The sequence below is a fragment of the Phragmites australis genome, chromosome 24, assembly GCF_958298935.1.
Source record: "Phragmites australis chromosome 24, lpPhrAust1.1, whole genome shotgun sequence".
NCBI lineage: Eukaryota > Viridiplantae > Streptophyta > Magnoliopsida > Poales > Poaceae > Phragmites > Phragmites australis.
The window spans coordinates 16,768,454-16,790,616 of record NC_084944.1 but is presented as its reverse complement, the minus strand read 5'-3'; the positions used below and the strand labels follow the sequence as shown (position 1 = coordinate 16,790,616).

At 47.2% G+C, this 22,163-nt stretch overlaps 1 protein-coding gene across 3 annotated transcripts in view; it reads right to left on the bottom strand.

The window, feature by feature from the left end:
• LOC133907725 (uncharacterized) overlaps positions 1-22,163 on the bottom strand; it is a 37,443-nt gene that overhangs the window by 5,284 nt on the left and 9,996 nt on the right. For 2 of the 3 annotated variants that reach the window (XM_062349803.1, XM_062349805.1), the window contains 12 exons: positions 12,716-12,787; positions 12,283-12,368; positions 9,152-9,300; positions 8,739-8,882; positions 8,541-8,657; positions 6,184-6,288; positions 5,195-5,302; positions 4,948-5,058; positions 2,799-2,893; positions 2,286-2,480; positions 1,594-1,828; positions 208-315 (listed from right to left, as the gene is read on the bottom strand). In XM_062349803.1, coding sequence (XP_062205787.1) covers positions 208-315; positions 1,594-1,828; positions 2,286-2,480; positions 2,799-2,893; positions 4,948-5,058; positions 5,195-5,302; positions 6,184-6,288; positions 8,541-8,657; positions 8,739-8,882; positions 9,152-9,300; positions 12,283-12,368; positions 12,716-12,787 — 1,525 coding nt within the window. The remainder of the gene's footprint in view (positions 1-207; positions 316-1,593; positions 1,829-2,285; positions 2,481-2,798; positions 2,894-4,947; positions 5,059-5,194; positions 5,303-6,183; positions 6,289-8,540; positions 8,658-8,738; positions 8,883-9,151; positions 9,301-12,282; positions 12,369-12,715; positions 12,788-22,163) is intronic. The other variant, XM_062349804.1, reaches the window with a different exon arrangement.

Genomic DNA, 22,163 nt, shown 5'->3' with positions numbered 1-22,163 from the left:
TGGCTGTTGTTGTTGTTGTTGTATTTAGGCAGTAGGCACCCCTGAGCAATTACATTCTGTTTTTTTTATGTTTTTTTTAGTGTCTCATTTTTCCATACAACTTTCATCACAAAAGTAGTCATGGGAGATAAGTAATTTTCTAGAAAACAGAGACAAGACAAGTAACAAGAAAATGCTAAAGAATAAATAGCATAAATAATGCCATACTTTCGTTGATATGGTCTGAACCTTCTTCATCATTGAGAAAGACAAGCTGCCAGTGTCACAAGTGGACAATTTCGTTATTAGGTGGATGATACAAAGGCAGGCAGCTACCTGTCAAAGGAAAGATGATGTCAGTAAGCATTTTATACTATCTAACCATCCAAGCATGATTGCTTGACTAAGAATCACCAGTAAAAAAAAAGCACGGAAAAAATCCACTTTTCAGCCTCAACATTTTCCTCAATTTGTTTTTCAACCCTAAACACTGAAACTGTTTGAAACATAACCCTCAATTACAATATTGGTGCAAACTACCCCCTTGAAACCACCATGGTTTTCGCTGACAAGATGGTGGTTTTGGTTTGATGTGAACTCTTATTAAGCAAAGTTTCGCTGATGTGGTCACTGCACGGAATCTAAGGCTCCATGTTTCACTGACCTGGATGCCACATAGACAAAACATCCAAATCGACTCTATCTTCATCCTCATCTCTCCTCTCCCACACTACATCACTACCCAGCATCGCCCTCCACCACCCCTCCTCTCTATCCCGCATCGCGGCACTACCCCTCACCTATGCCACCTGCAGAACCACACACGCCGACACATCATGCTCAGCCTCACCACTGCTGTGTAGAGTTTCTTGCTACACCACGCCGAGATCGTCATGATCATGCATGCCAGCCAGACAGGGTGCACCTGCAGGTGGACATGGGTCACACTGCGGTGGGGGGACTGTCATTAAGCTTCTCGTGCGGACAGCTCGACATGATTGTGTGTGCATCATGCTGTTACAAGTGTGGTGCTGAGGGAACTACACGATACAAGCTTGTGCACTGCTACAAGCATGTGAGAAGGCCGGACGAAGAAGGCACCATACTGCATAGGTGCCATCAGGAAGACGAAGAAAGAATAGAGAGAGGGGCTGCCAGGAATATAACATTCTTTTCGTTTGCTGATTTGTGATGACTGGTGTGACCATGTCAGCACCTACATGTGTAGGTGGAACCGTATCAGCTAAAACCAGGCAACGTCAACCAAAACCACCGTGATTTTGGCCCAAGGAGAATTGCACCGATTTCAGAGGTTGAAGGTTGTGTTTTAGATGGTTTCAAAGTTATGAGATTGAAAAACTAACTCTGGCTAGTGTTAAGGGTTGAAAATTGGACATTTTCCCAGAAACAGATATAAAAAAAAATATAAGTATATGATTGCGCATGCACACACGTACTGAAAAATTCAAAATGTTATGAGGCATGATGTGTACCGTGGAAGTCAGACAAACAGTGTGCATGGAGAAACAATCTAAAATGAAAATAACCAAAACGTAAAATAAAAGAAACAATGACATTATATTGACTTCATCACCAAAAAAAAAAAAAAACTACCTTTGCACGATGAAGAAGCTCCTTTTTGTATGTATTACTTGACAAATGATTGATCAGATCTTCCAAAATAGCATTATCAAACCATTTGAGAACACTGCTTCGACAAGGTGCATTGGTAGGCTCTTTATGCTCCTTTGAACCATCTGTGACAGGAGTAGAAGTTTCTGCAAGCAATTTTCCTTGCAAGAACAATTCATGTGACATGATCTCAAAAATTTTACCCTGACAATAGTACCTGCAAATGAAAAAACTTGCATCATTGTGATTGTAAGTAAACCATATTGTAACGAATTTCTTTTTTTCAACTAGCCAGTTTTAATATAAAAAACTACAACTGAACTCAGTGGCTAACACTAAAGGCAACATTATTATGATTATGCCAAATCCAGGACTGATGATTCAGCAAGCATGAGGATAGAGGATAGGCTCATTACATAAAAAAAAATGGAAATAGCCATAATACATAGCAAAAAAGAAAAAAAAGGAGCGTGAGAACCAAATGAGTCGAAAGATTCATGTTTGGTTCGGGAAGAGATCATTAAGTTGTAAACTTAATAGCAAGATAATCTACTTTAATTAATAGATTTATTAGATAATTGAAAACAGAGGATCTTAAGTACTATTAGAAACTCGGAAGAATTGCGTAGAGGGACCCTTGAATACATTGAAAGACTAAAGCTTGGTGACTACACCTCAATGAAAATTTCTCATCAACAGCGTCAACACTGTCAGCAGGACAGCTCTCAAGGGTAGCACGAATACACTGTGATAAGTTACTCCAGAATGTTATAGAGCTTCTCAGCTTCTCTAAAATGTGTACAAACTGAATACCACTTTCCCATAATGCCTTCAGTAAGTCGAGAACACTTAGTAACACAGAAGGAGATCTGCAAAGGAAAACATATCCTGATGTTAGGGATTATAGTTCAATTAAACATTTCAATTGCAGAAATAAATTGAATAAAAAGGTATCATTTATCTTTAGTTATCAAAACAAAATAGGACGTGCAACCACGAAGGCATGAAGAAACCTGTTAAAAATTTTAATAAAACTTTCTTAAATGAATTAGGAACGATTTTATTCTTCAAAAAGAGGAATTTGCACTTGCCTAAGAAGATCAGAGCCCTCATCTCTTGGTTTTAAGAAATAAGACACCATGACAAGTTGACAACAAAAACAGTGACGAATGTAGTAAATTCTTTACCTATTCATGAGCTCGGTGGACCTTACAATGTAATCCAAGAATTGATCAATAAGTCTAGCATTACTCTTCTCAGTCAATGAAGTAAGCAGGGCAGGCTGCAATGAAAAATGTCAGGTTTCTTCAGATGTGAATTATTTAAAAATTTAAGCGTATGTGAGTGAAACAGGTCAGGAATGTGGAGGTTATGGACAAACTTGAAAAATATGAAGTTAAGGAATGTGGAGGTGATGGACAATAACAATTTTGCATCATATAGAATTCAAATTCTTTAAATAGAAGTCTACAAGTAATCACTAAGGATAAGTCCATTGAGATAGTAGATAAGGGCAGTTTTATAACAGTTCAACATAATTGACGCAATTAGTGCTGCAAAATTCAGTCTGGCTTATATTTGTCATTATGCATGACCAATACTCGCACTATGCAGTCCCTGTACAAAGAACAGCACCATAGGCACTGGAGCAGGTCCCAAATGTTAACAAGGAATTAGCATGTTTATTTCAACTTGGGTAAAGCTAAAATAAGGCAGCTTTTTTATGCTTTGGTATACAAGAAAGTCCTGGCTCTTGTGCCTGCTTGCAGCTCATGCTTATGGCTTTGTTAGCAGTGAGCTGATGGCTTTGTTAGCAGTGATTTACCCAGGTTAAATGTAGAGTGTGCATCTTTGGGACATAAGCAAACAAGAAAAACCAAGTATATGCTTAAGTCCAGAATGGAATCTTAGTAAAACTAGCAAAAGATCCACCCTATTTAAAAATGCAATGATTTGATAGGTTTGTTTCACAACATACATTCAAAGCACAATCAAGGAATTACACAAGGAGTGCATTTCCACTTATATGCCTTCAGTTATTGCTAGGGCCTAGGGCAGAGACTTTTAAGTGATTGGTTATCATCCTCAAAAGCCTGATTAATCCAACTAGTTTTCTCTTCCTTTATGTCATGCTTTCTTAATTCATGCACAAACAGCCTACGAGGTTTATAGTTTGGTTTATGGAACAGAGCACCCAAAGGAAAAGAAAAACACAAGCACACACACAAAAAAGAATAAGCAACCACAGAAATTACTTCAAAAACAAAGAGTTACTGTTCATTACTGTTGTTTGATAAAAGATTTATGTTGCTTTGAACTAGAACAAATTGTTACGTACATAAAAATTAGCAACTAGCAGAAACAGTTGGAATTGATTATCTTTCACAATTACCTTCCCATTAAAATAGCATATGAATATTGAATACCCCTCAAAAATAGTTGTGCAACAAAAGATAATGTCAGTATCTGAGTGGTGTTATATGTGTTTGATAAAAATAGAGAAATGCAAAAGCTGTGACCTTTGTACAATAATATGCATGGTTTTTAAAGCGTCGCCTAAGCGTCGCCTAGGCGCTCCGGGATGGTACGGCGTCGCCCACGCCTTACCAAAAGCAGTGAAGAATGAGGGAGAGAGGAAGAAAAGAAAAGGAGTGGGAGGGGGGGGGGGGACCAGACAGCAAGGCCAAGCAGCCACTACCTTCCCCATCCCTGCCGGCTCCAGCGTCGGAGGCCAACGCAGCGCTCCCTCCTGTCAGAGGTGGCGGTCGATCTGGAAGGGGCGGCAGCAGCCATCAATCTGGCAGGGGGTGGAGCAGTGAAGCATGGGAGCACCTGGAAGATGGAGTGGCTGGCTGGTGGAGAGAGACGGGTAGCGAGCAGCGGCACTACGAGAGAGAGAAAGGGTAGCTAGCGGCGGCGCTGCGATGAGAGAGAGAGAGAGAGAGCATCCAAGGCTAGTACAAGGCATCACGGGAGGAAAGGAGTATGGGCTGGTTGGTGGGCTGGGCTAGACCACTCCCTTCTCCCCCTTTTTGTCTTTTTCTTTTTTCGCTTCCTTTTTATTCCTCCTCCCGACTGCTGTTTTGCTGTTTCTGGGTTGGGTATGGTGTCGCCTCACCTCGCCTCATAATCGCCTAGGCGTTGTGAAGGGGGTGGGTCGCCACACCTCGCCTTACCGCTTTAAAAAGCATGATAATATGCACTTCTGACTTAAAAAAAATACCCATGCTTTACACTGCTGGCCTGCTGGGATCATATTTTAACGTGCAAAGGCCATGTCATAGGTTATTTATATACAGCGTACACAAAAAGTGAACACTATGGAAGAAGCAATACCTGATAACGAGCAGCAGAAGTCAGAAGGTTGAATACAGCCACAGCCAAACAATCATTAGTTTTCTCTTCCTCATCGAGAATGCGGGAAATACTTGCTTGCAATCTCTGAATCTGAGAGCAATCGTAAAAGGAAAAAGGGAAGAAAACATAAACAGAGTGACATCAGTACATGGAGGTAAGGAAACAGTTAACGAATTATCACAAACACTGAAGCATTGAGCCAACACTGGATAATACAACTACTAACCTCTGAAACATCACCAGTAAAGCTGGCATTTTCCATCAGTTGAGGTTGGGATTTATATGCAGTGAAACACAATATTGAGAATGCTCTAGCAGCAGCTACTTGTATATCCTTGAGAAAAAAATGAGGATCCACAGTATCAAGGTTTAAGATACAGTGATAAGACACCACAAAGAAAGTAGAACTAAAAAGATGAAATCATGTTTCAAGAATTTTCTGTTTTTCAGGGCAACCAATTTGGCCTTCTTAAGTTGTTTTTGTCTCTATCAACTAATAATCATCTTAAGTGACAGCAAAAATACAAATTCACTATTAAACTACTGAACATTTCCAGCTGACATGACATCCTCAACAGCAAAAATGTCCATAAATTAATGAATAGATTGACATGAATATAAAAATCTAACATACAGTGAAGACAAGCTAAAGTTCAGCAGAATACGTGAGTTCTTTACTAGAATGGTTCTTCTACATGTAGATGTGTGAGCACTGTTAACACTGCCAAAGCAGTACCGATATCCGTGTAAACATCCAAAATTCAAGTGAACTAACCTATCTTCTCTATGTTGTCATGTTCTTGCACAGATATTGAAGTACTTTAGATGGGTAGGATGGTACGTGTACCCGCATATCATGAAACGCGTCTCTTTACTTCTTTTGTTTTCCTTTTTTGTTTCCTTCTAAATTGGAATAAATATAGTCTGCTTTTCCTGGATGAATTTCTTCATCAAAACAACTGCTACATGTGAGCCAATAGGAACATTACAATGGATGACCTAGAACCTACGCATTCCCCTCAAAAGCCTATAACCATGCAATTCAATACAAGTGCTACTCATAACAAACCTAACCATCTAAAGATAGATAAACATTACAAAATATCTGATCTCTCTTCTCAACAGAACTAATCAATATTGCATCATGTCAGAAGTATTAAACTCAGTACAATAAATATGAAGACTTTTTTTACGAAAGATAAATGTAGTACTTACAGAATTCTGAAAGGACATCAAAGACATTATAGCCGTGACAAAAGAAAATGGCTTCAGTGAAGATGACAAAACCATGGTAATAAATGGTGGATTTGGCAGTATATCCTGAAAGAATGACAAGAGTTAAAAAAAAACAAAAAAAAAACAGCATTACATAATCATGTTACAGCTCATCTCAGCAAAACTATGACAAGCAGTGAATCAGACATAAAATACTACTATCCGATATCAAATTCAATTATTGCGTAGAACCAATTGATGCATGTCTGGCCTAACAGAATGACGTTAAAAGTATGCGCAGTTGCTTCTTTGGTATCCTTATCAGGGTAATGAAATGGCATCGATAGTCCCCAAGTATGCTGGAAGGAAAAAGAAAGAACTCATGGTCTGACACTAGAAGGAAGATACCAACCCTAGAATTTTTTGGGAGTGACTCCTAAATAATTTCCAACAGGAATTTCCTTAAGTTTTAGACTTTGTCAAATTAAGATAGATATCTGATGGATTGCAGATGTCTTTGTTCATTACTATTATGGTGTGGGGCCCACAGAGCGGTATTGCTCATGTGGTTACTACCACAGTGCTATGTTAGCACCATTCACATGCCAAAAGGAGGATCATGTCAAGATAATTAAGGATTAGATTTATTGGGCATCTTGGTCCTTATGACCTTATGTCGAACCTCCATGTTTCTTTAATAAAGCAGGGGCATGAAGACGTATATCTAAAATTTATTAGGTGTGTTATCTTTTCTTAGTTGGTTTACATTATTATGAGGAACATAGGAGGCCATGTTAGTTTCCATACTTGTACGGATTCCATAAATTTAATTTGTTATCTGTAAGGAAAGTACTCCATATAAGGAGGCACATTGTACTCGTCAGTGGCAAGCAAAAGTGAAAGAGATGTATAATCTTCCTCGCATCTTCAACCTAGCCTGAAAGCATTGAACCGATAGCAGGAGGAAGAGCCTCCAGTAGACCGGTCAAAGGGTGAGCGTGCCCTAAACCCAAATCCCTGGCCATCAGGCCCTTACATATGCAAACACATAACAGCTACTCTGGAATAACGACTTGAAAATGAACTGGGTCATTTGCTTCCTCCCATATCAACATGACAATGCTTAAGATTTTAGATGCAAGTGATGTAACTAGTGATTGATCCCGTAAGAATGCATCAAAAGTAAATTGGATCATTTGTCTTGACCAACATTTACATAACAGTACTGAAGACTTTAGGTCCAAGTGACCAGTAGATTCTACATTTTATCAAGAAAAATGTTCTAAATAATGGTAAGTGGTTAAGGAACATCAACCCCACCTTCTAGCTTTACATGGTAAATGACAAAATGCCCTTGCACTCGGCCTTACAGGCTTATACACAGTTTACTATTAAAAATTCTGAAGTGCATATAAAGTAACAAAATAGGCATCTAATAGATCTTTTCGGCCCGTAAAATGGAAGTACCAATGGTTTATCCATGATGGCAGCAGAAAAGAGATGACTTGAAAAATGTCTGCTTGTTAAATATTATATACTAGATGTTCCGTGCTATGTGAGAAACAGATATTTGTAGTATAGGACGACGGTAGTAAGTGTTTCATGCCTAATAAATCATATAAACAGCCCTTCATACTGGTTTAACCTTTAAATTTAAGTTTAATATAACGGATAGCTACCTTTTTTTGAAATGGTTTTTATTTAGAATAGTAGTTAAGGCCATTTGCAAAGCAAAGTAATGCATGTCAGCATGCTCTATATAGAGTTGAGCAGTTAGGGAGCAGCCACTGCACGTTGAACAATTGAAGAATACAAATATTCTCATGTGCAGTATAGTAAGACTAAAGTTTAATCCCTGCCTACAAACAGAATTCCAATGGGCTCATGAAAGTCTTTTTCAGTTAGAAGTTGAATTTAACAAGCTGGCCGGTCACTAGTCACGATTGGAAGCTTTGGAGAGAGAAAAACTAGTTGTTATTTGGCCTATTTATATAGCAGACATTAACAGCACCCAAGAAGTATACTAATCATGGATAAATAACATACGACTGTCTCCAACAATTAGTCCTTTTCAGCTAATTGACTTCTTAAATGTAGCTCACGGTTAGTAGTCACTATTTATTACAGCAGTATGCAGTGCCTGAACTTACAGCAAAAGAAATTGAAGATAACAGTTCTGTAATTGCACTGTTGTTTGCTTAGTTTGAATTCACAGCAATTCATGAGACGTTCAGGTGTATAGCTGAAAACATATTTTACAATGATGCAAAGGCAATTCAAAATATAAAGCAATATATCAATGTGACAACTGGAACTTGTAAAATGTACAGAGAAAATTACATCACAAGATTCCATACTTGTTTTACCTCTGGTAAATTGGACAGCATGTAATATACAATATCAAGTCCACTGCACAGGACAAGTTCTATATCTTCGATAGCCTTGAGACCATGATAGTAGCTGCTATAAGAGTGCTGAAAACATTTAAACGATTGTCACATACAAGTTCATAAAGCTAACGAACAACATGATACTCAAAGAAAGAACATCCTTACTTCCAGTAGTAGTGTTGACATAGACAAAATCTGCCAAAGTACACTGTGGACAGAAGAATCATATAGCAGAATTTCCCAAATGATGCCACCAAGCTTTGATGCAAATGGTTTGACTTGAATACAGCTTTTCACCAATTCAAACACCTTGCCAATTACAGTTCAGTGGTAATATTTAATTTCATCTATTATCGACAGCACTAACAAATGAAAAGAGCTCAACAAAAAACAAAATAACTTTCGATCAAAACTATTCAAATGAAAAAAGAATGATGGCCAAACTAGTAAGTGAACAAACTTCTATGATAACTTTAAGTTCAATCAACAGAAAAGTGAGCTAAAATCAACACGTACCAAATCAATAATGTCATTATATTAAACAAGTACCAAAAACATAAATAAAGATAAAAATGTACCCTAAGGGTTGTCTTCCAGCGACTACACTTCTTGTATTTCCAGTTCATATGATTAACCATGATGTACTGAACTGAAAATACAATTGATGCTAATATTATATCATCAGCAGTGGCTCCTTTCCGAAGAACCTGAATGGAAAAATCAAGCACTGGAAAGTATAGCAATATATCAGGTCATCATTTCTACAAAAACAGAAGGAAAAAAACAAAGGTATAGTAAAAGACAAGTGAAGATCAAACACTCCATAGTGTTCTCAACTGACAGACCAAATATTCTCACAGAAATTCAATGAAAAAATTTGTTATGTGTACAACAGACTAGTTGAAACATGTCATGAGCTATCAGGGTTCAGAAATGTAACAGCTCTAATTTCCTCCCTCTCTCTGATCTCTCTTTCTGCCCGTGGGACCAATCCGTCATCTTCGTCTTCCTCCGCCGGATTTCCCTCCCTTTATTGTTGCCGGCAACCATTGTGAACTCTACCAAATCCGCGTGAGTTTAATGTGTGTGATAATTGCCTTGACTCCGGGATGGAAACCTCATGTCAGCGACGTCAAGACCCCATGTCAGCGGCGTCAAGTACCCCCCCCCCCTCTCCCGATCCCCTTCCAATTTTGCCAACACTCAATTTGAATCCTGTCAAACCACACGCAATCAAGTCCAATTAACACCGATTGATCGATATATGGAAATTGTCGGGCCCCAATTGAAGGAGAGCAATTGCGTGAAAGATTCGAGCGAAAAACTTGGAAACCAACGCGGTTTGTCCCCGCCGCCACGTTAAACCTAGCCGGCTCGAGCTCACACCCCCCTCCCGCCTATTTAAATAGCCATGAACCCCCTCCCCGAGCCCTTTGCTCTCCACCGCACCAACACCCTAGCATTTACCAAAACTCTTTGCTCGCCATCGCATCAAAGCTCCAGTCGCCGTCGTGCCTTTGCCGAACCTTGCCATCGTCGTTGCGCTTCTCCGAGCCTCCCCGACACCGTGCGAGCTGTCAAACGGGATCGTCTTCACCCGCTTGTCGTCTTCCGCCGCTCGCCGTCGACTCCTAACCATCACAGCGTCATTTTTGAGCTTCTCCGGCGAAGATCCGCCGCGGGAGCCGTCGCCGTCTAGTCGTCGGAGAAGAGGTAGAACTCGACCCACCATCCGATCTCAATCGCACGACGTAGATTAGAAGTTAGATACGGTTTCGTGCTATTAAACCCAGCCGTCTGCCGCCCGATCGAGTTTCAACACGTTAGATTTAATCAGCCTTTAGCTGAGTCAGCATCGCCACGCCACATAGGCACGTTTGTTTGACATAGCGGCACAGTCAGCACGGTTTGCCTCGTCAGCGCATCCAGTCGACTTGCCGATATCAGCATGCGCAATAATTAGGTTTCGCCTTTAGAAAATAATTCGTGAAAATCGTAATATCTGAAAATAGGCTTTCTATTTAGGATAAACTCCATAAATTAGATAATAAAATTGTTAAATGTTTAAAAATGATTATCTCAACAGAATATATTTTATTAAAATGTTTTAATTGTGTTTTATTTCTGCAATTAGTTTTTTAATCCTGTTTAATGTTATTTAATATCTTTTTAGTGTTAAAAAATGTAAATAAATTCAGAATAAATTTTTTAATTACGGAAATGATTTTAGAAAATCTAGAATAATTTTAATAATGTTTTAATTATGTTTTCTTTAGCAAAATAAATGTTTATAATATGTTTTAATGCATATAAAAATTGTTTTAATTCCTTTTTAATTCCTAAAAATGTAAATAAAATCCTATAGAATTTCTGTTAGTATTTTACTTAGTTTTATGTGATAAAATAATTATGTAAAATTATAAATAAATGTTTTTGACCCTTAATAAATTCAAATAAATTAGCTTAAATTCCAGAAAAATAATATTTTTCTATTTTGGCCTTTTTAATATTCAAATAGCCATAGTTTTCACGTTGTAGCTCTGATTTCAGCGATTCTCATGCCCAACTTTTTCTAAAATCGTAACCTAGCCAACCGTAGCATTTGTATCTGTTTTAGCCTTGTTTGGTGCATTGTTCTTAGTGTTGTTTGCTTTCTCCGCGTGTAGACGAGTTTATCCTAGAGACATTCGAGAATCTCCAAGAGCTGCAGCAACTCAAAGAAGGCAAGTGTCCTGGAACATTTTGCACCTACTTTTGTAAAGTGTTTGTTTTATAAATTGCATGCTTGTAAAATATGTGTAGTCGACCTAATGTTAGGGTTTACTAGTATTTCCTCAATATTCCTTGTAGCCTTAGTGTTATTTTCATGTTATTGGTTTAAAATGCTTAATTATGCTTACTCATGGGTAGTGTAGGCAATAATAACTTTGACTAATGGCATATGGAACATAAGAATAACTTTGGTAAAAGTGCATAGATAACATGAAACTTAAGGTCTGGACAGGTGTTGGCATGATGGTTGGCCTATGGATGTGTTCCAGTCATTGTGGACTTTGTTTGGTATTTGGTGATTACCCTGTTCATATTTTTCAATTACATCGTTGATTCATGTGCTCAATTGAGAATCAATTGAGTGTGCAACATTACTCAAATCAGGATGCACCAAAATGTTCTAAACTTATGGGATTATTACAATCTGAGCTTCAGCTTATAATAATCTGGATAAATAAGCTAGCTGTTTGTTTCAGCTCAGAACAAATAAGCTAACTTATTATAAAGCTTCAGCTTATAATAATCTGGACAAATAAGCTAGCTGTTTGCAAATAAGCTAGCTGTTTGCAAATAAGCTAGCTGTTTGCAAATAAGCTAGCTTATTATAATCTTAAGCTGAAACAAACAGGGCCCTAGTCAAGTTGTGTGGTATGTCTGTTAACATTTTGCGATCAGTTCTAGCAATTCTGATTATCAACATACAATGCTCAAGACAGATTTTGCAAGTACTCCGGACCAGGTTCATGTTCATTGGACGTTAATGAAAAGGCATCTGCCAAAACTAGCATTTAAAAGAAAAGGTCAATGCGCATTTAATCTACCATGATGGGGTTCTGTAACAGACTTGTAGTAAAGACAGAAATGGGGTGTCTAAAATGAAACTGACAAATGTTGAAAAAGCTTAGAAGAAAACGAATTCTTTTGGAAGGAAACATGCCTGAAGCTGCAAGTGAAGAACAATCTCCAAGTTCCTCAGAGGCAGCAAAAATCATTCTAGCTAGTGCACCAGAAAGTAACCAATCACTGCAGAGAGGTAACTGCAGTAGTTATCTTATGGAAATTCACTTTCAAGAATTGAAAATAAAAACTACAGAAACAGAAAATTCACCATGAGTATAGAAACTTGAGCTTTTAAAAATTGATGTATCATGTTGACAGAGAGGGAATATCTACAACTGTGCACGTTTTATTTCGCGAACAACTAGAGGTATGTATACAACACTCATTACCCTCATGGGGCAACCCAAGCAGTGACAAAGAACGCCTCAAAGATGAATTAAGCTAGAGGTGTTGAAATCACACCCAACAAAGTTATGATGTTACTCCTAGTAAGGACTTATATTTTGAACAAAAGAAACAACAAAAATTACCTTGATGGGCCATTTAATTGCGAAGTGAAGATGTTGCACTCAAATGCCGCGTCAAACACATGATAAGGAGCACTAAATAGACATGAAAGTAACAGCTCATTAACCAAAGTAGTTTTAAACTATAAATTAATCAAGAACTTTATATAAAGGACAGCTTCACTGGGCAGGAACACAGGAAAAGCCATTTTACAATGTTAGTCTGAAAATAATTTTACTACAGTTGTTTGAGTCCCTACCAAAACAATAAGCATCATTTATGGCAAGCAATAAAGATACTGATTACTTAACAGCATGAATAGAACCAAAAAGGAACTTCGACTTAAACGTATGCATCAATGGAACATCATTAACAACCAAAGATGGCCTTTGGGCTGAAATAAAGATAGAAAATGAATATTGGGCTATTTTTTTGAAAGGAAAACAGCAGGAGAAACCCCCACTGTTGTATAAATATATTATAAAGAACACAAAAGGAAAACTGTACAGAATAAGAGAACAAGAGGCAAAGAGAGGGGGAAACTATACAAGAGAGGAGAGCCAAAGAGACACCAACGATTTCAAAGGCTCATGAACCCTATTTAACTTTAAAAGAAAATCAGAAATGAAGCAACCCTTCCATCCAGGGAGGGAAGGCCTAATACTTTTGAAAATGAGGTTGTTTCTCTACTTCCAAATGCTCCAGGTAGCAATAATGAAGAGCTCCATAAAGAAAAGATTTTGTGAGTCTTTTGCAACCTTCTGCATCATCATGAAGAGTTGAAGATTGAGATCCCAATGCATCTGGAACGAGGACCAGCAGTTGGCCACAAAGGGTCAAGCGAAGAAGAGATGAAAAGCAGTTTCTTCAATGTTAGTAGAGCATATGACACAATTGTAGTTATTGCCCTCAATCTTAAGTCGCTTCCTTTTTAGAATGTTCCTTATGTTCAAACTGTCCATTAAGAGTAGCCATGTGAACACTTTGAGTTTCCTGCTACATGCAGCCTTCCAGAACCATCTAAAGGGGGTGGAGGTTGGATGTTTCTGAAAGGGTAGTTGTCGAATTTATTTGTTGTGTATGCTCCATTGCCCCAGATATAGTGTCATTCATCGTTTTGGTGCAACACTGTGAGCTCCTGGAAAATGTTCCGAAAGAGGAATATGAAAGTGCCTGTGAATTGACGTGTCCTCTCAAAGCCGCCACTGAGACATGCTCATTTTTGACAAAGGAAAACAGCTTAGGCAACTGATCCTTAAGCAAGTCATCGTCCCAGAGATCCAACAAAAGTAGCACAGATCGTCCTTTGCCAAGTCTGCATCGTGAAATGCCCCGAAAGTGATCAGCAAATTTGAGGATGTCTCTCCACCAAAAGGAGCCCCTATCATTTACAACATGGGGCACTGAGTGATTGGCGTAATATGTGTTCCACATTAGCTGAACCCAAGGGAGGTCAAGGTTATTGTAGAATTTGTGGAGGTGATTCAAGAGGAGCTTCATCCGGATGGACAGCAAGTCCGCTCTGGCCCTGGCAAAGAACCCCGTTTTCCATGAACGGAGTAAGCACATCCGGGTGAGGTACCACTTCATCCGAGGCTGTTTGGAGGAAAGGAGCATCAAGGCGAGCTACATCAACACCAAGGACCAGCTCGCGGACCTGCTTACCAAGCCTCTTGGGAGGATCAAGTTCCTTGAGCTCTGCTCCAGGACCGGGATGGTTCAACTTTCCCACAAGACGACGCACAAGACTTAGGGGGAGAATGATGGGATAAGTCTCTGTGCTGCGTCTCTGTGCTGCATATGGTCTTTGTGGGGCTGCTTCAGATGGTCCTTAGCTGGTCTTTGTGGTCCTTTCTAGGGCTACAGCATCTAGGACAGCATCTTAGCATCTAGGATAGTATCTTAGCATCTAGGACAGCTAGGACAGCATCTAGGACAGCATCTTAGCATCTAGGACAGCATCTTAGCATCTAGGACAGCTAGGACAGCATCTAGGACAGCATCTTAGCATCTAGGACAGCATCTTAGCATCTAGGACAGGTAGGACAGCATCTAGGACAGCATCTTAGCATATGCTTGGCTGGCTAGCAGCCTATAAATATGTATTCCCAACCCCTCAGGTTGGCATGGCATTTTTGTGAGAAATAAACCAGAAAAATTGCCCCAACTCCTAGTGTCATCCTCTCTCGATGAGAGTAAGAATTCAGCTACTACCAAGAGTAAGAATTCAGCGACTAACAAGTGGTATCAGAGCCGTAGTATCCTGTAGCCTGAGCATCTTGGTATCAGAGCCGTAGTATCCTGTAGCCTGAGCATCTCCTGCTCACCTCCTTTCCCAGCCGCGCAACAGCCCCAGCTGGGAGCAGCAGCAGCTCCGGCCGCCCCTGCTCACTTCTCTCCCTCTGCGCAGACGAGCAGCAGCTCGTCTGAAGCAACCCTCTCCCCACGCAGCAGCCCCCGGGTAGCGCGTCATGTCCGCAGGGCAGTCTCAGCGCTCGGTCGCCTCGAGCACGCGGCGTCGGCAGGAGGCCGAACTTGCCGCGGCAGAGGAACGCGAGCGAGCGGCGGCAGAGACCGCTGCGGCGGCGGCAAGGGCGTCGAGGCTGGCAGCGGCGGAGCTGGCAGCAGTCAGAGCGGAGGCGGAAGCAGGGCGGTGGCGGATGCAGCGCGTGCGGCGGCAGCAGAGGTAGAGGCTCTGCGCGGCAGCATCAGCAGCTCCGTTTCTGCTGACGACAGCGCCGACGCGGACCTCGAGTTGCTGGGGAGGGAGGCAGCGCGAGCGCGGGCGGCGCAGTGGGCAGCCGCGCACGCCCACAAGCGCGGCGGCAGCCCAGACAGACGCGGACGCGCCGGCGGCGCTCCTGGAGGAGGCGCGCACGGCGGTGGCGCTCCTGGAGGAGGCAAGCACGGCGGTGGCGCTCCTGGAAGGGGCGAGCACGGCAACGGTGGCGGACGGGCCGATGGAGAGCGCGCCCTTCACAGGCAGCGTGGCTCTCTCTCCCCGGATCGGTACCGTGGTTACCACGGGCTCCAGGCTGTTGTCAGGGACGTCGGCCCCGGCGGTGGGTGGCCTACCCTCACTAAGACCAACTATGTCGAGTGGGCTGCGGTGATGAGGGTAAAGCTCCAGGTGCGGCACATGTGGGAGGCAGTCCGGTACGGCGACGTCGACTACGACCAGGATCGACGGGCGCTGGATGCCCTCATCGCTGCAGTCTCGTCCAAGATGCAGTTCTCGCTTACCAATAAGCGGACTGCCAAGGAGGCTTGGGACGCCATCGCTGCGGCACGCATCGGCAGCGACCGCGCCCGCAAGTCCACACTGCAGGCACTTCGCAAGGAGTGGGAGAACCTGGCCTTCAAGCCAGGTGAGGACGTTGATGACTTTGCTCTCCGTCTCAACACTCTGTTGCAGAAGATGGTGCAGTTCGGCGATGACACCTACGGCGAGGAGAGAGCTGTCGAAAAGCTCTTCCGTTGCGTCCCCGAGAAGTACAAGCAGATGGCTCGCTCGATCGAGTCCCTGCTGGATCTCTCCACGATGTCGATCGAGGAGGCGATAGGTCGACTCAAGGTCGTCGACAGCGATGAGCCACAGTCTCTCTCGGGGCCCATCACCACTGGCGGGAAGCTCCTTCTCACTCGGGAGCAGTGGGCTGCCTGCCAAGGTGACCGGAAGAAGGAGGAGCCTTCTTCCGCGACAGGCGGCCGCAAGCGTGGGTGATGGCCTCGGCAGCAAGGGAGAGGCTGCGGACGCCATCAGGCGTGCGCAGGCCGCTGCAGAGGCGGAGTGCGGCGGCAAGCTGCGCATGCTGCGCACCGACAACGGCGGCGGCGAATTCACGGCGGCTGAATTCGCGTCGTACTGCGCTGATAAGGGCATTCAGCGCCACTACTCCGCGCCGTACAGCCCGCAGCAGAACGGCGTCGTCGAGCGACGCAACCAGACGGTTGTGGGGATGGCTCGGGCCCTTCTCAAACAGAGGGGGATGCCGGCTGTCTTCTGGGGAGAGGCGGTGGTGTCGGCCGTCTACATCCTCAACCGCTCGCCTACCAAGGCGCTCGACGGCAGGACGCCGTACGAGGCTTGGCATGGGCGCAATACCGGCGGTCTCCCACTTGCGAGTCTTCGGCTGCCTCGCGTTCGCCAAGGAGCTTAGCCACATCAGCAAGCTCGACGACAGGAGCACTCCGGGAGTGTTCATCGGCTACGCGGAGGGCTCGAAGGCCTACCGCATCCTCGACCCGAAGACACAGTGTGTGCGCACGGCGCGCGACGTTGTGTTCAACGAAGGGCGAGGATGGGCGTGGGACAAGGCGTGGCGAACGCGAGGCAGCCGAAGACTCGCAAGTGGGAGACCGCCGGTATTGCGCCCATGCCAAGCCTCGTACGGCGTCCTGCCGTCGAGCGCCTTGGTAGGCGAGCGGTTGAGGATGTAGACGGCCGACACCACCGCCTCTCCACAGAAGACAGCCGGCATCCCCCTCTGTTTGAGAAGGGCCCGAGCCATCCCCACAACCGTCTGGTTGCGTCGCTCGACGACGCCGTTCTGCTGCGGGCTGTACGGCGCGGAGTAGTGGCGCTGAATGCCCTTATCAGCGCAGTACGACGCGAATTCAGCCGCCGCCGTTGTCGGTGCGCAGCATGCGCAGCTTGCCGCCGCACTCCGCCTCTGCAGCGGCCTGCGCACGCCTGATGGCGTCCGCAGCCTCTCCCTTACTGCCGAGGACCATCACCCACATGTAGCGGGAGAGGTCGTCGACGAGCAGCAGGAAGTAGCGTCGTCCTCCCGGTGTGGCCGGTGTCACCGGACCACACAAGTCCCCGTGCACAAGCTCGAGCCACTCCTTGGCTCGAAAGCTCGCCCGCTGGGGAAAGGGGAGTCGCCTCTGCTTCGTCAATACGCAGACGTCGCAGAGCTGCTCCACATGGTCGAGGCACGGCAGGCCTCGCACCATCTCCGTGGCACTGAGCCGCTTCAGGGCCTCGAAGTGAAGGTGCCCGAAGCGCTCGTGCCACTGCCACGCCTCGTCATCCCGACGAGTAGCGAGACAGAGGGGTTGTGCCACCTGCACGTTAAGGACGTAGAGTCGATTTGCGCTTCTGGTTACCTTGGCAAGAAGGCGACGATGGCGATCCCAAATCCTCATGACTCCATCCTTAACCACCACGCGCGAACCGTTCTCATCCAGCTGTCCCAAGCTGATGATAGAGTTCCTCAACGCGGGGATGTAGTAGACTCCGGTGAGCAGCCTGTGCTCACCAGACACGGCGGTGAAGATGACGGAGCCGACGCCCTTGATCTCCACGCCGGAGGCATCCCCAAACTTGACGGAGCCTCGGACGCTAGAGTCAAGCTCGGTGAAGAACTCCCGTCGACCGGTCATGTGATGGGTGGCGCCGGTGTCGAGGCACCACCCGTCAGTCTTGTCGTTGCCGGAGCCGTCGCCGAGGAGGGCGTGTGCTTTTGGCTCGTCAAGGTGGAGGAGAGCCGCTGCAGCCGGTGCCGCTGGAGGTAGCTCGATGCTTGCATGTGCCATGAACAGAGCCGGCTCCTCCTCCGCCTGTGCGACATGGGCCTGGCCGCGTCGTGGCTGTCGACAGTCCTTGGCCCAATGGCCAAGCTGGCCGCAGTTGCGGCAGGTGTCGTCTCGTGCTGGCTTGTACTTGCCAGCGGCGCCGCCCTGGGCGCCTCCGCGGGCATCACCCTCGGCACGTCCTCGCACCCCGGCCTGGGCGTCTCTGCGCGCCTTGCGCGGCTTGCCACGCTTGCGGCCGCCTGTCGCGGAAGAAGGCTCCTCCTTCCGGTCACCTTGGCAGGCAGCCCACTGCTCCCGAGTGAGAAGGAGCTTCCCGCCAGTGGTGATGGGCCCCGAGAGAGACTGTGGCTCATCGCTGTCGACGACCTTGAGTCGACCTATCGCCTCCTCGATCGACATCGTGGAGAGATCCAGCAGGGACTCGATCGAGCGAGCCATCTGCTTGTACTTCTCGGGGACGCAACGGAAGAGCTTTTCGACAGCTCTCTCCTCGCCGTAGGTGTCATCGCCGAACTGCACCATCTTCTGCAACAGAGTGTTGAGACGGAGAGCAAAGTCATCAACGTCCTCACCTGGCTTGAAGGCCAGGTTCTCCCACTCCTTGCGAAGTGCCTGCAGTGTGGACTTGCGGGCGCGGTCGCTGCCGATGCGTGCCGCAGCGATGGCGTCCAAAGCCTCCTTGGCAGTCCGCTTATTGGTAAGCGAGAACTGCATCTTGGACGGGACTGCAGCGATGAGGGCATCCAGCGCCCGTCGATCCTGGTCGTAGTCGACGTCGCCGTACCGGACTGCCTCCCACATGTGCCGCACCTGGAGCTTTACCCTCATCACCGCAGCCCACTCGACATAGTTGGTCTTAGTGAGGGTAGGCCACCCACCGCCGGGGCCGACGTCCCTGACAACAGCCTGGAGCCCGTGGTAACCACGGTACCGATCCGGGGAGAGAGAGCCACGCTGCCTGTGAAGGCCGCGCTCTCCATCGGCCCGTCCGCCACCGTTGCCGTGCTCGCCCCCTCCAGGAGCGCCACCGCCGTGCTTGCCTCCTCCAGGAGCGCCACCGCCGTGCGCGCCTCCTCCAGGAGCGCCGCCGGCGCGTCTGCGTCTGTCTGGGCTGCCGCCGCGCTCGTGGGCGTGCGCGGCTGCCCACTGTGCCGCCCGCGCTCGCGCTGCCTTCCTCCCCAGCAACTCGAGGTCCGCGTCGGCGCTGTCGTCAGCAGAAACGGAGCTGCTGATGCTGCCGCGCAGAGCCTCGACCTCTGCTGCCGCCGCACGCGCTGCATCCGCCGCCGCCGCTGCTTCCGCCTCCGCTCTGACTGCTGCCAGCTCCGCCGCTGCCAGCCTCGACGCCCTTGCCGCTGCCGCAGCGGTCTCTGCCGCCGCTCGCTCGCGTTCCTCTGCCGCTGCAAGTTCGGCCTCCTGCCGACGCCGCGTGCTCGAGGCGACCGAGCGCTGAGACTGCCCTGCGGACATGACGCGCTACCCGGGGGCTGCTGCGTGGGGAGAGGGTTGCTTCAGACGAGCTGCTGCTCGTCTGCGCAGAGGGAGAGAAGTGAGCAGGGGCGGCCGGAGCTGCTGCTGCTCCCAGCTGGGGCTGTTGCGCGGCTGGGAAAGGAGGTGAGCAGGAGATGCTCAGGCTACAGGATACTACGGCTCTGATACCAAGATGCTCAGGCTACAGGATACTACGGCTCTGATACCACTTGTTAGTCGCTGAATTCTTACTCTTGGTAGTAGCTGAATTCTTACTCTCATCGAGAGAGGATGACACTAGGAGTTGGGGCAATTTTTCTTGTTTATTTCTCACAAAAATACCATGCCAACCTGAGGGGTTGGGGATACATATTTATAGGCTGCTAGCCAGCCAAGCATATGCTAAGATGCTGTCCTAGATGCTGTCCTACCTGTCCTATATGCTAAGATGCTGTCCTAGATGCTAAGATGCTGTCTTAGATGCTGTCTTAGCTGTCCTAGATGCTAAGATGCTGTCCTAGATGCTAAGATGCTGTCCTAGATGCTGTCCTAGCTGTCCTAGATGCTAAGATGCTGTCCTAGATGCTGTCCTAGCTGTCCTAGATGCTAAGATACTGTCATAGATGCTAAGATGCTGTCCTAGATGCTGTAGCCCTAGAAAGGACCACAAAGACCAGCTAAGGACCATCTGAAGCAGCCCCACAAAGACCATATGCAGCACAGAGACGCAGCACAGAGACGCAGCACAGAGACTTATCCCATCAGCTGGAGCCCAGGCGGGGCAGCAGCCCACGGCGCAGGGGCGGTAGATGCGGCCTGCTGCGGAGGTGGGCCGGGGTAGAAGCCTGGCGGAGCGAAGGCCTGCGGGACCAGGACCTGGGGAGGCAGGGCCTGATGACCAAGGCTCACCAACGCCTGCTGGCCGAGGCCCATCAGCGCCTGCTGCTGAGGCAGGCCCGGACGACCCTGGTAAGGCTGGGCCGTGGCCTGAGGCCGTGGACCGAGCTACATCTGAATAGACCCAGTCCACGGGTTAAAGAAAGAGGGCCACGGTCCGCCGGGGTTAGTCCCGGTGCCAGTGGCGGCGCCGCCTGCGCCGCCAGAAGACCGGCCCTTGCCGCCAGTGCTTGTCGAAGAGGAGCTGCCCCATCGCGCCCGCGGCCGCCGCGCTTGCCGCGGTAGTTCTTGGGCTTCGAAGAGGCACCTCTGGAGCCCGAGCCGCCGGAACCCGCACCCCCGGAGCCGGAGGATGGGGCGGTGGGTCGGGATCCGCTGGCCGGAGTCGAAGCAGTCGAGGTCGCGTGAGGGGCGGTGGCGACGAGCGCGGTGGGGGTCGTGGACGAGCGATTGGCCATGGTGAGTTCCTCCATGAGCAGATCAGCCCGGGCGTCCAGGAACGACGGGAACGGGCAGCCACGGCGGAGATGCATACCGATGGTGGCGAAACGGTCGTTGAGGCCACAGATGATGTTGAGCACGAGTGTGCGATCCGTGACAGGCTCACCCAAATCGCCGAGTGCATCGGCCATGCTCTTGAAGCGCCGGCAGTAATCTGCAATAGAGAGATCACCTTGGACGAAGGTGCGGAACTGGGTGTCGAGGTAGAGAGAGCGCGTTTCGCGGTTGCCGAGAAATTGAGTTTCAACGGCAAGCCAGGCGTCGCGTGCGGTGGCGCCCTGTGCCATCACCGTCTCGACGAGGTCGTTGGAGATGGACCCAAAGATCCAGGACTTGACGACGCAGTCCATGCGTGTCCAGTCCGGGAAGCTGGAATCGGCGTCGTCGGAGAGGACATGGTGCTCGAGGGAGAACTTGCCGACCGTAAGGAGGAATTGCTCGCGCCAGCGTGTGTAGTTGTCGGAGTTGAGGTCCAGGATGATGGGGATGAGACTCCGGACATTCTGCACAGCGACGGCTTGAGCGTGGAGGTTGAGGACGGCGACGGCCTCGTGGAGCAGCATGGCGTCGTGGATGGGGCGATGATCTCGGTCGGAGACGTGAGACTTGTGGTCGTCATCGCCGCAGGGGGGACCATCAGTGGCCGCGCGTTCGCGGGCGGCACGAGCCAGAGCGGCGCGTGCGCGCTCAGCGGCGGCGTCACGCTCCTGGGCAGCATCTGCTGCTTCCTTTTCGGCCTGTTCTGCCTGAGCAGTGCGCGCCTGCTCCGTGGCAGCAGCGTCGGTGGCTACGGCCTACTCAGCGGCGGCGGCGACGGCAGCCCGAGGGGTAAGAGGAGGAGTCCCGGCCATGGGAGGCGCAGCCGCAAGGGCGCGCTAGGGCAGCGGAAGGTGTTGAATCGGGGTGAAGACCCGGACTCGTGATACCATGAAAGCAGGATATGGCTCAGGAGATCAATCGATGATTATGGGGTGCAAAGCACAGGTACATATATAGGCAAGAAAACATCAGGATTGGTTTATGGAATAGCACCAATCACCTAAGATCATTGCCTAATCAAGT